This window comes from Convolutriloba macropyga, chromosome 15 (genome assembly GCF_964194025.1).
Source record: "Convolutriloba macropyga chromosome 15, txConMacr16.3, whole genome shotgun sequence".
Taxonomy (NCBI): Eukaryota; Metazoa; Xenacoelomorpha; order Acoela; family Convolutidae; genus Convolutriloba; species Convolutriloba macropyga.
In genome coordinates, this window is record NC_134482.1 from 25,706,387 (window position 1) to 25,721,606 (window position 15,220).

At 36.1% G+C, this 15,220-nt stretch overlaps 1 protein-coding gene across 1 annotated transcript; it reads right to left on the reverse strand.

The window, feature by feature from the left end:
- Positions 1 to 475: 475 nt before the first annotated feature.
- On the reverse strand, positions 476 to 12,286 carry LOC142354455 (metastasis-associated protein MTA3-like). Its single transcript, XM_075406759.1, has 7 exons — positions 11,934 to 12,286; positions 11,382 to 11,496; positions 7,138 to 7,377; positions 6,705 to 6,880; positions 4,102 to 4,404; positions 3,472 to 3,634; positions 476 to 2,341 (listed from the first exon to the last, which is right to left on the reverse strand). Exons 1-7 carry the CDS (start codon positions 12,227 to 12,229, stop codon positions 1,478 to 1,480), a joined length of 2,157 nt encoding a protein of 718 aa, XP_075262874.1. The 5' UTR covers positions 12,230 to 12,286; the 3' UTR covers positions 476 to 1,477.
- Between the last annotated feature and the right edge of the window lie 2,934 nt (positions 12,287 to 15,220).

Below are 15,220 nucleotides of genomic sequence, written 5' to 3' on the forward strand. Positions count from 1 at the left end.
CTTGAATTATCTTGGTCTTATTTACCTTGCCCCAATATTTCAAACAATCATATATTCTTTAAAACTTTCCTATTCTCTCTGCGATATTCTTGCCTGCTATTTTCCTTTTTAAGATCTTTTACGTGTACAACAGAACCACCGTAGATCAGGCGACAGTTATGGGCTCAAGTAGATGGTTTTGATCCAAGGTTATCATCTGAAGCGATACATAAGGTTGAAAATTAGAGGCCAACAGGACAGCTATGATTCATCACGCAAGCCGCCAATGACAACTGGAAATCATTATACCAAACTAATATGGACGCTCTAGTGGTATCCTCGAACATCGCAAGATCTTCCTTTGTTTCAATAGTCGATTAATTTAAAAACTCTTATTTCTTGCCCAAGCATAATTATACATTCTGGTGAGATCCATCATTTGTTTTTATAATTAACGCCAATTCTTCTAAATTTTCTGGAATCAACTGATTACAACTGATGTAAACAAAAATTTATTGATTTGATCAATTTTGTATATAAATATTTATAATTTACAAAATTTTGAAAAAATTCACATTAAATTTGTTCAAATTTTGAATGGATTATTGTGTCAAGTTTTGAAACTAGATTTCGAGCATCTTTTAGGAATTTGTCAATACAGAAACTAAATTTTTATTGGACTGATATAAATCGGAAGCGATTAGCTAACATGAGTTAGGCATAAGCATGATAGATTGAAATTTTAACTCAATAAATGATAAATGTTAAACATCTAAGAATTCATCAAATTTTGGAGTATTTTAAGACTTCGATTCCAAGTAAAATAGCATCAATTGCTATGTCGGAACATAACTGCACCGTTCACGTCTTTAGTGCTAATAGGCTAGTTTAGCTGACGCACAAATTATACAAACACTCTAATCTCAATAGTCCCGCATTATGGCATGACAAAAGTTCATGTGAGGGGGGGGGGGCGTTGATCGATATTCGTATTGGGTAAAATTTTCTGATGCCTTAAAATTCACAACTCTTTCATAATGCTTAGCAGAACTCCCAAAATTTTACAAGTCAAAAAGGATCATAATTGGGATCCGTTTCCTTTCCCGAAGTGAACAAATTCTGCCTTCATAATACGGTGTGAACAAATGAAAAGGGGGCAGGATTAGCATTTACAGTTAACATTTATTGCTATTCGCATTTGAGAATATCAATTATAGGCGCTCACATTCAATGGAAAAGGAAAATTTCTCGCCCGGTTACAAAATGGTTCAAATGCTCACGGCAGCTCAGATAGGGGAGTATGGGGGGGGGGGGGTGGTTGGATATGCGCAAGATCGTAAACACACTCCTAATTGGCCTATCTCACACTTTATTTAAATGAGGCCAAAATGGCCTATTCCTACCACGCTGCAATGCAAAGATATTACATGTAATTATAGGCGAATTTTTAGGGTTCGTTTGAGGGTATTTTATCGTTACTTTAATCATGTTTGACATTTTACCCTCTGCCCATATCGGGCATTGCTAACACACATGGCCTCCTGCCACATTTTCTCTGCTGCGGCAATGGAAGTAAATTTCTCAACTTGAGCGTCTTTTCAGTTTGAATGTAAATAATTCCATCCGGTTGCTCGAGCCAGTTGATTCGCTTGACCTTTGTGGAGCAAATCGGGAGCGAAACATTGGGCAGTTTGCGTTTTAGCTGGCTCGTCGATTCTTGAGTAGTGGTGCTATCATTTTCTGCCAAGTTTTTAGCATACTCACGTATTGCTTTTATGATCTGTGCCGTAACTTTTATTCCTTTCGATCTTGAACGTTTCTTTTTACAGAGATCTTTGACCTTTTCAATGTCAAATTTGTCCATTGTTCTCTTTTGACAAACTTCTTGATCAAAGTCGATACAGGGTTTTCTGGCCAGACGAATAATTGGGATATCACAAAAATCACGGCTCAGTTTTGACAGAGGAGTTGTAACCAACATAAAACAGCTTCTGGACTTTATTGCTTGAACGTAAGTATCCTTTTTAGTCAACACTAAATGGTGCACAGTAGCTAAGTGTCTATGCAACTGATTACGCGACTTGAACTCTTTTTCACACTGTCCGACTGTACAGCAATATTCTCCGTGAGTCGTCATGTGGTTAATCAAACGTTCCTGTCGATTAAAAAGTTTTCCACAGCTTCTACATTCGTACTTGGCAGTTTCGGCACTTGTGTTGCTACTTATGATGTTTCCCTCGTAGAAGTTTGGTTTGATCAGACCTCCGTACTTCTTCCAGTAGACCCAGCAGTTGCCGCAGAGTCTGCACTGGTTGTTCGGACCCCAGAGGAACCAGCTGCCCGCTTCGTCAGTTTCACAGCCCTGTAAAGAGAATTATGGACACGCTGAAAATCTTCCAAATGTGAAAAATAGCAGCATCATTTTGTCCTCAACCAAAATTTTCAGGTTTTTGCAACGTCCTAAACTGAAGAGAGCGCTAATCTGAAAGCGTCAAAATGTCAATCATTTAAACGTCAGGAACAGTTTCTCGTCTTTCATGATGATTTTACATTGTTATAGTAATTTATATAAATTGTAATGATTAACAAGATTTAATAATAAATTTAATTAAAACTCCCTCTAATAAAAAATACAGTGACGTTTTGTGTAGTTTTGATAATCTGAAGAGAACAATATTCAAAAAATTTTGGGTTTCGTTATACCTTGTAACGCGTGGCAGCAGCCATGTTTGCTAATACGCAAAACTAGCGCACGTTTGCTAATATGCAAAAGCTGAAGCGTGTACTGATGAGTGTTGGGTCAATTGCAATTTGTTCAGTCCCTCCGCTGTTTCTTTTGAAATGGCCTTCTCTGGGTTTTCACCAGTTATTTTTTCCACTGAAGCGTCTGACTACGACACTGGAATTGTGTCGTAATCAGACGCTTCAGTGGAAAAACTAACTGGTGAAAACCCAGAGAAGGCCTTTTCAAAAAAACAGCGGAGGGACTGAACAAATTGCAATTGACCCAACACTCATTAGTACAGGCTTCAGCTTCTGCAATTTTAGTTTTTCACAACCGAGCGTTTTTCAACTGGAATGATCACAACGTAGCTTGTCATGATAATGGCGATGTGATATCATGACATGATAGAGTAAGAGATCGACCGCTACTCTACTGTAAATTTATCAGATAACCATGCACCGCCTGGCGACATTTTCTGGACAACGTGGTCAGCGGGACAACAATTTGCTTTAGAAGTAAATATAATCCCCCCCCCCCCCCCCAAGTCAGGTATCATCATTTCAGATGCGACAGGGAAAAGAGAGGGGTTGAACTGAGTATGGGGTGTTCGAACGTTCTGCGTAAGGGGTGGAATGAGGTGTTCAGGGAGGGAGTCGAGTACGGGCGAATTCATGCCGCGGGTGAGAAGGGGGGTGGTTCTATATTGCCAAACTTCCCTGAAAGTCACAATCACTGGTTTTCTTCAATTGGTAAGTGACGTAACATACCTCACATATAACCCTGTTGGCAGTCTGAGCTGTGGTTTTATTTGGATTATTCACTGAGGAGTCGGAGGGAATGTAGACTTGTTTCAGTCTCTGGTCAACATCAGCTGCTTTCAACCTCTTCTGTCTCATGTATCTATCAGTCGTCTTCCACATGTAGTAGTACCTAACATCATCAACAACACTTAAATAACAAGTAACGCTTTCAAAAAAAATAGCTGGTCCTGAGCAAATATTACTGATTTCTTATATCTATACAACTCGTTCGTAAGAAAATACATCAGTTGTTCGTGGCTGCAGTCGTCGTGAAACTCATTACTGCACAATGTTCGCTTAGTAATGGTAAAAAATTATGATTAATCCTGTTTTCTTTCAATATCAATCAATCAATTTTGTAATTGTGTTCTCTAATGTATCTTGGTTTTGATCGTAAGTTTCAATTGAATCATTGCTTATACACAACGTGACAGAAATTAGTGTGTTTCTGGTTTAATTCTATTTTGGTATATACTTCCACATTACTCTTACTCTTTGAAATCAAAAAGTTTTTTTCTAGTGTCCATGGCATTCACATTGATAAAAGACTAAAATAACCACTCGTACTTAACTATTAGGCTCATTCATATTACTAACTCTATAATGGACTCCAATGTCTTCCACGGAAATGTCTGCTCTCTAATTTGAGCAAAATCTTTGCCAATTTTATCGAGAGCTTCTTCAAACAAGTTTGCTTCATACACAGACCACCTTTCCATTTCATCTCTAACCAGCGTGAGACCTCCTGATTCTGAGATTAAGTTCAACATCACTTGAGTGACGTCATAGTTGTGTTTGTTCACGTGGTTGTAAGCAAAATGGAGACTGGCGTCCCGGCTGGCACTGCACGCTGTTGTAAGAAGTCCTGGATCCTTTGGGTTACCGCTGTAGGATTGAGGCCTAACAATATAATTTTATGAATATCAATTTCTCCTGTTAAACCTATATGACCATCTATGGTCTTAATTTTCTTGTTCCGGAGATTTTAAAAACATCTCGAAGATTTTGAAGAAATTTTTTCGCTAGTCCTCTTTTTGCTTTGAATAATTTTCGAATTTTTGGAGGGCGTAGGAGCTTGACATACGTCATATCAGTATAAACATTTCCTGCATCCAGAATCACTTGTCAGACTCTCAAACTCAATCAAAAATTCTGGCATAAATGTGGTCATATTATCTAAAATAAATTTCAAATATTTTACATAGCTGGAAGATGGCCAGCAAATAACACCGATAGCTTCGGAAACCTTCAGTCTCAAAATTTTAGAGCGACGAAGAGATGTCATATAACTTCTGCTGTTTTTGTTAGTTGCCCCTAAAAAACTTCATTTAGAGTGTGTTATCCGCATTTGACCCTAACTACTTCATCTAAAGTAAGCAAATGCCATTTTGAAAGTGAGGAAAGTCCTTTTGAGAGTGAAATAAGTAATGTGTGACCAAAAACTTATTCACGCGAATTGAACAACTGGGTCCAATAAAAGTGGACGCCACGCAAGCAAATCAGTAAAAACTGCAAGAATGACTGAACAAAGAGCCGATCTGAAGTGAGCCTGACATCATACGGTCGAAACAAAAATCTTCATGACGAAATATAAAACATTGCCGAAGAGTTTAGAATCGACTCGAAGCAAAACCTGTCTCAAGCCTCAGTCAACCACCTAATCATATTCTATTTACAACATACTATTGAATTTTAAAAAAGACGTAAAAACACGAACACAGCGAAATCCGATAAGAATTCATTAACAATTGGAAAAACAACAGGACAAAATGCGATAAAATTTGGTACCAGTAAACTCCATTGATTATCAGAGCCACCATAAATGTCCCGTTATTTGCTATATGTGCAAATAAAAATATGGACCGAAAGAGTTAAGTTTAAATTTTAAAATATGCTTTGAGAATGCTGCACAGGAACAACAAAAAGTCTCTCGATGAGCAAAAAATTTTTGCACATCCACTTTTCTCGCTCACTTGGAAAGATGTATAAACAGAAACGATTCTCGTTAACCTAAACACTTGTTTTCACGTGCGGCGTCGACTTTTACATCCTGTCTGACATTTAACGGACATTTAAAAAACAGAAGATTACCGTAACTCCTCTTTGAGTCGTTAAAATACTAAGGGAAGGCCAACAATAGCTCCACTCAGCTATCCCTGTCGCAACTATTAATATTTTCCTCTTGTGAGAAAATAATTGCCTTTTTTGAGGGTATCACAAGCCAACAAATATGTGACATCTGTGCATGGAGTACAAATAAGGAAAAACGTAAACCACCTTTAGAGAAAAGTTCGGAAGGAAGAACAAGTCAAACGGAGAAAACTAAAATCATCATGAACAATCCCAATTAAAAATTCGAATCCAAAATCCATCAAAATTTCAACCTTAACTTTTCATAAACTAAAAAATTTTGATTTTTTTTTCTGTTAAATCTGACATCAGCTGTCTTCAATGGCACTTCGGTCGCCTAAAACTCATTTGAGGCATCCTGATGTTTTTAAATCCTGAACACTTCAATTGGAAGCGACTCCGATTGGCAGCATTTTCAGTAGCTTTTATGAAAATTTCAGTGCATTGTTGGATTACCAGTTTATCCTCTAACTGTTCCGCGCCGGGACCATCCTAGAGATCAATAATTGTTGGAAGCTTTGTTAATTTTTCATTTTTCCTCAATCAAACCTATAAGTTTGAGAGAGCTTGAAGTTTGAGAAGTCAAAAACTCAAATGAGTAAAAAAAAATAGTTTTCTACTGACAAAAGATATGGAAAATTCAGCCGTGTGACTGTAACTTTCAGTAAGAAAATCAATTTAATAAGGCCAAATAAAATCAAAGTCATTGATTAACCGTGCAGAACTGCTGCATCTGTTTGACGAAACTGGACAAGCTTTTCTGTATGCAGTGCAAATTCAAAAACTCACATTCGCTGTTTCTGTGGCTATTTTTGTTGGGTTCTTTTTGTTGATGAGGACGTTCTAATTATGTACGGTATGTGAAAAAAAATTCAAACTTTGCCAACACTAATTCTATCTGATTGGTATATGATTTACAATCGAATTGAAATACTTTAACAATCCAGATAACGTCCCCTCTAATGCTCAATTCCACATAGCATATGGAATTATAAATCAATTCACAAGAAACTAGCTCTGATGTTCTGTTAAAAACGTCCCGCGAATCAGTAATTCAAATGATAACTTACGCAGTACTGTCTGATGGTCTGTTGACGTGGTTGTTGAAGTCCACTGCCCTTGCCAACGTGCCCACACTCTTCACAGCTTGCACTATGGAGTCCATTGCAGACTCGTTCAGTTCACTCTCCGGATCCCATACACGCTCTGCTAATTGCTCACTTCGATAGCTGTCATCCAGTGCTATCTGGAACAATTTAGCAAAAGGTAAAAAGACTACTTTGAAGGCCTGCCTTTAAAAACGAAATTTCAACGATTAATCAAGAAGCGCAAAAAAACAAGATGTGCTGTTTCAAACGTCTCGAAATTTTCACTCTGTAGACTCACGCAGTAGATTCATGTTCTCATATTCACGAATATAACACACAACAAACTTTTTTTTAAACGGAAAACAGCTCATGATGCTGTAAGATTTGAAACGAATGAGGTGATGAATCTTTGAACCTTCTGAAACGAGCTGACTTCAGCCTGGAACCTGGCGCCCACCCTCATCTCTCCTCTATCTGCCTGGAGTGACTTGTGAACTGGGTCGAAAACAAGGGTGTAGAAAAACTGGTCTCCATTCACCAGGTAGCTGCTCATACTTTCAACTTCACTTAGAAGATGAACTGAACACTTGCCTCTGATGTACTGAGCGGGCACTGTTTCCGACTGTCGTGAGAGAAATAACTCTCGATGTCTCAGCTACACATAAAAACTCGTATAACATTTTGACATCGAAATTCGGAAAATTTACAGTCTCAAAAGCCGATGAGCGATTGAATATGATCAAAAAAATTGAATCGATTGGTAAAACATCATCTGGGCAAATATTGGATTAAAATTCAGTATGCAAAAATCTGTGTCCGAGGAATATTTGCATAAGTTACGACAAACACGGGTTGCCCATTTCATTTGAGGTTCAATTTTGGTACTCTGCTTAACAGAAGTCAACTGTATGCAGATTCCGATAAAACATTTTTTGCTCTGTTTTAATTCGATTGCGAACAATCATATGCAGCCAGTTATTTTTCGATTCCTTGACATCATTGAAATCTAACAGTTATTGGGTATTCTGTTAAACAAAGATGAAAGAATCTACTGTTTTTTTTTTTGAATTTATCCTCAATAATTATTTGTTTTTCCAAGACGACATCAAAAACAATGTCCACTTGTATCTATATTCAAACTTTTCATTCAATTTCCTGTCGCAAACAAAAACACAATGCTTCAATTTTTTCAATAAATGTCTCAACTAGAGCAAATACGCATTGTAATCATGACTTCAAATAAGGTTCTCGAGAAATGGAACAAACAAGAACTTATTACAAAGCTTTTAGTTAATAATGAAAAACTAAAGGAAAAAGTCATAACACAATTTGAAAAAGATCTCGTCAACTTTGAAATACAAAAAATAACCGTCGGACATCAAATAAACTATTGAACGCTTGGAAAGATATCGAATTTTTCAAAACTCAACTTCGAAGGCATTTGATAAATTACTTCAGAGAAAGTGGATATCAAAAAGCCAAAAAAATTCTTGATCCCCCGTCAAAACTTACCAACCAAAAATGATACCTCTTTTCGCCAAGCAATTAGTCATATCTAATAGTGTTTTTCGGAAAGTAAATCAACAAGAGATTTCGCAGCATAATACAATCCACTCATACTCCTCTGCAACAATATATATAACTAATTTTGTTGATTGCTATTCGGAGCAGAAAACGAAAACATTAATTGTACACGATGAGCGCAACTCAATTGATGAAGGTACTTTCGGGCAGGACGTAGCAATCAAACTCAAAGAAACAATCGATAAATGCAAGCTAAACTTCATACCTTATCGTGCCGCTGAAAAAAGGTCTGAGAGAAGACGGTTGCTACGCAAGACAAACAAAGAGTAAATACAAAAAATCAACGGTCATTTAGAAATGATGTCTAGAAATTGATGGTTCCTATCCTTGATCACGGATTGAGTATCTGGAAAAAGCAAGATCAGCTAATGATGTTTTGACGGAGTTAATCCAATACTGGCAGTATAAAAACCTGGTTGAAAATATACGTTACAATAATATAACACATGAGTTTCCAGCATAGCAAAATAATTCAACCTCGAAAACTATACATTGTTACATTACTAAAACATTGTTACATTAATTGATACATTACTAGTTCCTTGAGTTGAGTAACTTTTTTAACCAGTTTGTTTGACTTTTTGGTTTTTCTTAGAAGCGTGAAAGAAAACTCTATTGTTCAATGCTTCCAGCACTTAAAATAAGTATCAAGACATCAAAATTGCTTCAGCAGCTGGAAACGGAAAACATTGTAGTAACTGAAAATTGGATAGGCGATGACCAAAGCTTAACAATTGTTCTTAGCACTGATCGCAATTTTATACTCGAAAAACTGTCTCGTCACACAGGAATAGTTTACTGTAGGGGTGTAGGAATCTCAATTCCTAAGAAAATAAGTTTTAAACAATAAGAAATTGAGTTAGCTGATTCAAGATTTTTTGAAACGTTGTGGTTGGAACTCAGCAATCCCATAGCAGAGAAAATTCTCATTAAAGTCACGTATTGTCCACATCAGAGACTAGGAATTTTTGTTGGACGAGTTAAGTGCTGAGGTCTCCAATGCCCTCTCATCCACAGACAAAACTTTCTTATTTGAAGATTATAATGTTGATATGTTGAGCATATATAAGCAAAAAAAATTCCTCAGAACTTTGCGTCGGGACTGGGACTAACGTTTTTCCTACACGCAAAATTGATATTCCTACACGCATGTGAGGCCAGAAGGAAACTTCGATAGATCACTGTTTGTACTAATCACAAATCACTAGTTAGAAAATTAGCTTACCTCATTTCGACGTCAATAATCTAATTTTTTCAGAGCAAATTTTGTTATTAGAGAATAAAGAAAACTATAGGCGAGATACAAAAAAATTGTTGATGGAAATTTTATTTGACAACTGGCTCTTGCAAAATGAAGATCAGTTTATCAACAAAGAAACTGTTTGCAGCGTTCAATGAAATTTTTATGAAAACCCTCGAGAAACACCCACAATAGAGATAGGTTAAACTCGAAAAATAAAAAGACTACTTCAAATGAACAATGGGTGCCAAAAGAAATTAAAAAGTTAGTTGCTGAGACACGTAGATAGTTCAATGAGCACAAATTCACACAAGGTGCTGATTCGTTTATGTCATTTAAAAAGTATCGCAACCTTTTAAATAGAACACTAAAAGAAGCCCAACTTCAATATTATGAATTTTGTAAAAAAAAAACATTGATTTCTCAGAGGCGAAATGGAATTTCATCAAAAAAAATGTTACGAAAAACAGCAGTCCAGGTACCAGAAATTGATGGGAATGGTCAAAGACGAAAGACAAAAAGTGCAAAAAGATCTGCAATACTTTTGACAACGTTTTCAACGAAATGTGCATCTATAGAGGAAATTTGGTAAACACGCAACTGGAACATCTTCAGATTATATTTAACAATCGTATTCAAGAGAAAGTTTTCCCAACGTTTTGTTTAATTATCGTCCTCTTTGCGTAACACTAACTTCTGCAAAAGTTTCTACAGACTTACTCAATCAGTTAGTAGAAAATTGAAATGAGCTTTTAAACAGAAAGTAATTCGGCTTCCAATCAAAAGTTTTCAACTGATGTTTTGTTTTACTTTGTGGAGAAAGTAATAGGAAATCTGGACGGAAACTACGACACAGATGCTAAATTCTTGGATCTTGCAAAAGCTTTCAATTCAACTTCACCTGAAATTTTTCTCAAAGCTCAAAGTTTCAATCTCTCTCAATCGACAATGTTCATTCTAACATTTTTTCTAACAAATCGAACACAATGCGTAAAATTGGCCACTGATTCATCAGAAAAAATGACTGTTAACCATGGTGTTCCTCAAGTAACAATGCTAAGACCTTTTACTATTCTTTTTATACGTCAACGATTTTTCTGAAAAAATTGAGGGTGAAAATGACATCGTTCAGTTTACGGATAACACTAGTATTAGTTGCAAAACGAATAGTAATGAATGCATTCCATTTATTGAAAAATAAGCGCTCAAATTCTTTGCATCGGTTTATCGACGTTCCTTTTTCGCCTCAGTTGACAAGAGCCAAAACCTCAATGCGATTAAGATTTTATCTTTGACGTAGTGTGTTAAGTTGTATATAGCACAAATATGAAAAATTTTCCTTTGAAGCAACGAGACTCTTAATGACACAATTTTAATTTCAACCATTTTAAAATCTAAATCTCAAAACCCTTGGGTACGCATGGCTTTATGTATATATAGGAGGGGAAAATATCAGGATTTTCTATTTGTAAGATAGGGATAAACGTGAGCATTTTTCAGCATCTTCGGAAAATTGACCAATAGCTGATAACCTTGCGTTTCTTCTAACCCATTTTATGTTATTAATACTTTCAATTTTCCTCATCAGTGAAAAAAAACGACGCTTAATTATTTTTTGTGAGCGCAATTTATATCTTGCTTGCACGCCCGCGTCTAAAAACTTCCTGTTTGTGAAAACACAACATTTGAGCAATTTATATCCTTTTAAAGTAGTTTTTTTAATTTCCCCGGGTTAACTGCATTTAAAACAAAATCAACATGAGTATTAAATCTAGTAGGTACTTCAAAGCTCAGCACATGCGGTTCGTTATACTTTACACAAAATTAATGATGACCTGGTGTTTAGTCTCGTCATCCATATTATCAGTTGATTGTATCTCGTTCTCTTCCTCCAAATAGGCGTAGTGTTTGTCAGCCATGTTGATCAGCGATGGGGGCATGTCGCGTCGTCTGAAATAAAAAAGCAAAAATCACTAAGGGGAAGTCAGAAAGTCGCGAACAAAAGCTCCGGCTTTAAATAGCTTAAAATTGTCTTTCTATTGCCCAACAAAATAAAATCAGAAAGTTAAAAACAAATCATCTTACTTTACTGGTAATGCAGCTACACTTTGCAGTAGACTTTCTAGCGGGAATAGATTATTAAAAACTACTTGGATGAAGTTGTTTTGTTTATAAATTGAATTTTTTTCAGTGCAAACGTTGTATATTCAGAGGTTATATATATTCTGTTTCAGAGGTTATATATATTATGTATACAAAAGCTTGAGATTTAATCTGGTAACGTTATGTGCCAAGCAGACTTGCACGCCCCTTGTGGGAAATTTCCAGTATTCCGCAACCGATAATATCTCGCACCCATTGTAAAAATAGCCCAATGTCGTGCTTACCTGTAGAAACATTGCACCTTCACCTCCACCTGAGCACCATTCGAGGTCCGACTCAACTCTTCAATTTTCCTAATCTGATATGGCTGTCCCGCGTGCACTTCGAAGTATACATAATCACCAACTCTGTACATGTCATTGCTCATAGCAGCTGTAGTGTGGCCACCCCCTGCAGACAAGGAAGAGCTCGGAGGAATGGTGGATCCTCCTGATACAGTCGAGAACCCACATGATGATGACGAAGACCGACTGCCCAAAGAGGGTTTGAGAGACGAATGCAGAGCTGGTTTCTCAGCCATTAGAGGACAGAAATACTGCTGCCATTTACATACAGCACTGAAAAGACTTGAGTATTGGCACCCGAAAGTAAACTGCTATATAAAAAATAGGGCTGCAAAGAATAAATAAACTCTCAAGGCCACACGTCCCAACTTCACTGTTGCGATAGGTATCGAACTGTTTCTCAGGTTACGTGCGTGAAGCCTGCTGGAACAATTTTTAACTAGCTGATTTTATAACAGCTCAACCAGATCTTAACGTAGCTGAAAAAAGACAGAAGACAGCTTTAGCTCCTTGATAGACATAAATAATCGAAATACATCAAAATATTCAGTTTTTCTTACAATTGCTATGAGGACCTTAACTCCTGTTAAGGTGTTGACAAGTCATTTTGAGAGTTTAGTAATCCAGTCGAAAAAGTTATCCAGTAGAATGACTAAACAACTCACTCAAATAACTTTTTTTTTTAAAAAAAAAAAACACGATCACTCAAAACCCAGTATTGCATTAATGAAGAAAGGCTGATTTGAAATGGTCGTAAAAAATAGGGTGTGACAGAAAACTTGGCGACCACAAAAAATTCAAGACGTGACTATCAAGCTTATTAAAACTTGAGCCTCCGAAAGTCACCAACAACAATTTTTGGCTTCATTATGTACCACCAAGTGAAGCTATTGAGATACCAAATTTTTAACTACTGATAGGATGAATTCTCAAAGAAATACAGACATTTATACCGGTGATGTTAATATCATTGAAGTGATTTTTTTTCATTTCACTAGAATGGACAAAAATTGAACTGACCAATACGTTTGAATCAAAAAAGGAAATCAATTCCAATGCAATTTCTCATTAAAAACCACTTGATCAAGGAGATACCTGAATTCGCAAGCACAAAAATTCAGCTCGTAAGAGGTAGACGTCACCAAATATCATTTTGACCTCTTGGCGATGGTCATAACAAAATCGAGGATGACAACGAATTAAAACATAGCCAGACAAATTTAAAATAATTTAAAACATTTGACTAAATATAGAGTTCGCTATATACCTCATTAGAACAAAAATGTATCTGATAGTCAACAAGGGATATACCAAAACACACAAGATAAACAACGAAAAAGATCTTACAACAATTTTCTCCATTTTTGACAAAATTAGGGATGCCCGTCTATCGGGATGTCAATAAATGTCATTATTGGGACAATAAAACAAATTACAAAAAGACTCGCAACAAAAAACTCGCTATAACTGGCACAACATTTAAAGAATAAAACCATTCAGAATATTCCAATATGTGACTAAGTGAAGTGACGGGGCAAGAAATAGAACTGCAAAAACGGGCACATCATCAATGAAACTAATATTTTGTGAAAATGCAGTGATAAAGTAAATAAAACCAAAAGCAACCAACTGTTAGCAACAAATAGGCGCCCTTATGTCTCATTGAAAACCCATTGATGCCCTGTCGTTAATCACACTAAGATTGAAAACAAAAAGATCAATTGATACGTGCAAAACTCAAACTTCTAAACACAAGGATAAAAGTCAGCAGTAATTGGCTGCCGATAGAAGTTCAAAATACGGTCGTACAAAAATCAAATATTCAACTACTTTTTTGCTCCTATTTTGACTCCAAAGTGACTGAAGTTACCGCTACAACTTGACTTCTTTTTGACATCGAAAGGTAAAAAAAACTAAGAGAAAACAATCAAAAGAATTAGAAGAGAATATGAGAAAATAAGAAGACAAACAAAGAGTAAATACATAAAATCAACGGTCATTTAGAAATGATGTCTAGAAATTGATGGTTCCTATCCTTGATCACGGATTGAGTATCTGGAAAAAGCAAGATCAGCTAATGATGTTTTGACGGAGTTAATCCAATACTGGCAGTATAAAAACCTGGTTGAAAATATACGTTACAATAATATAACACATGAGTTTCCAGCATAGCAAAATAATTCAACCTCGAAAACTATACATTGTTACATTACTAAAACATTGTTACATTAATTGATACATTACTAGTTCCTTGAGTTGAGTAACTTTTTTAACCAGTTTGTTTGACTTTTTGGTTTTTCTTAGAAGCGTGAAAGAAAACTCTATTGTTCAATGCTTCCAGCACTTAAAATAAGTATCAAGACATCAAAATTGCTTCAGCAGCTGGAAACGGAAAACATTGTAGTAACTGAAAATTGGATAGGCGATGACCAAAGCTTAACAATTGTTCTTAGCACTGATCGCAATTTTATACTCGAAAAACTGTCTCGTCACACAGGAATAGTTTACTGTAGGGGTGTAGGAATCTCAATTCCTAAGAAAATAAGTTTTAAACAATAAGAAATTGAGTTAGCTGATTCAAGATTTTTTGAAACGTTGTGGTTGGAACTCAGCAATCCCATAGCAGAGAAAATTCTCATTAAAGTCACGTATTGTCCACATCAGAGACTAGGAGTTTTTGTTGGACGAGTTAAGTGCTGAGGTCTCCAATGCCCTCTCATCCACAGACAAAACTTTCTTATTTGAAGATTATAATGTTGATATGTTGAGCATATATAAGCAAAAAAAATTCCTCAGAACTTTGCGTCGGGACTGGGACTAACGTTTTTCCTACACGCAAAATTGATATTCCTACACGCATGTGAGGCCAGAAGGAAACTTCGATAGATCACTGTTTGTACTAATCACAAATCACTAGTTAGAAAATTAGCTTACCTCATTTCGACGTCAATAATCTAATTTTTTCAGAGCAAATTTTGTTATTAGAGAATAAAGAAAACTATAGGCGAGATACAAAAAAATTGTTGATGGAAATTTTATTTGACAACTGGCTCTTGCAAAATGAAGATCAGTTTATCAACAAAGAAACTGTTTGCAGCGTTCAATGAAATTTTTATGAAAACCCTCGAGAAACACCCACAATAGAGATAGGTTAAACTCGAAAAATAAAAAGACTACTTCAAATGAACAATGGGTGCCAAGAAATTAAAAAGTTAGTTGCTGAGACA

Excerpts from the sequence above, each read along its gene's own strand:
- LOC142354455 (XM_075406759.1), bottom strand. The coding sequence starts at position 12,229 with ATGGCTGAGAAACCAGCTCTGCATTCGTCTCTCAAACCCTCTTTGGGC. Across the intron at positions 11,497-11,933 it reads AAGGTGCAATGTTTCTACAG|ACGACGCGACATGCCCCCAT; the intron begins GTAAGCACGACA and ends TTTTTATTTCAG. Across the intron at positions 7,378-11,381 it reads ATGACGAGACTAAACACCAG|CTGAGACATCGAGAGTTATT; the intron begins GTCATCATTAAT and ends TTTTATGTGTAG.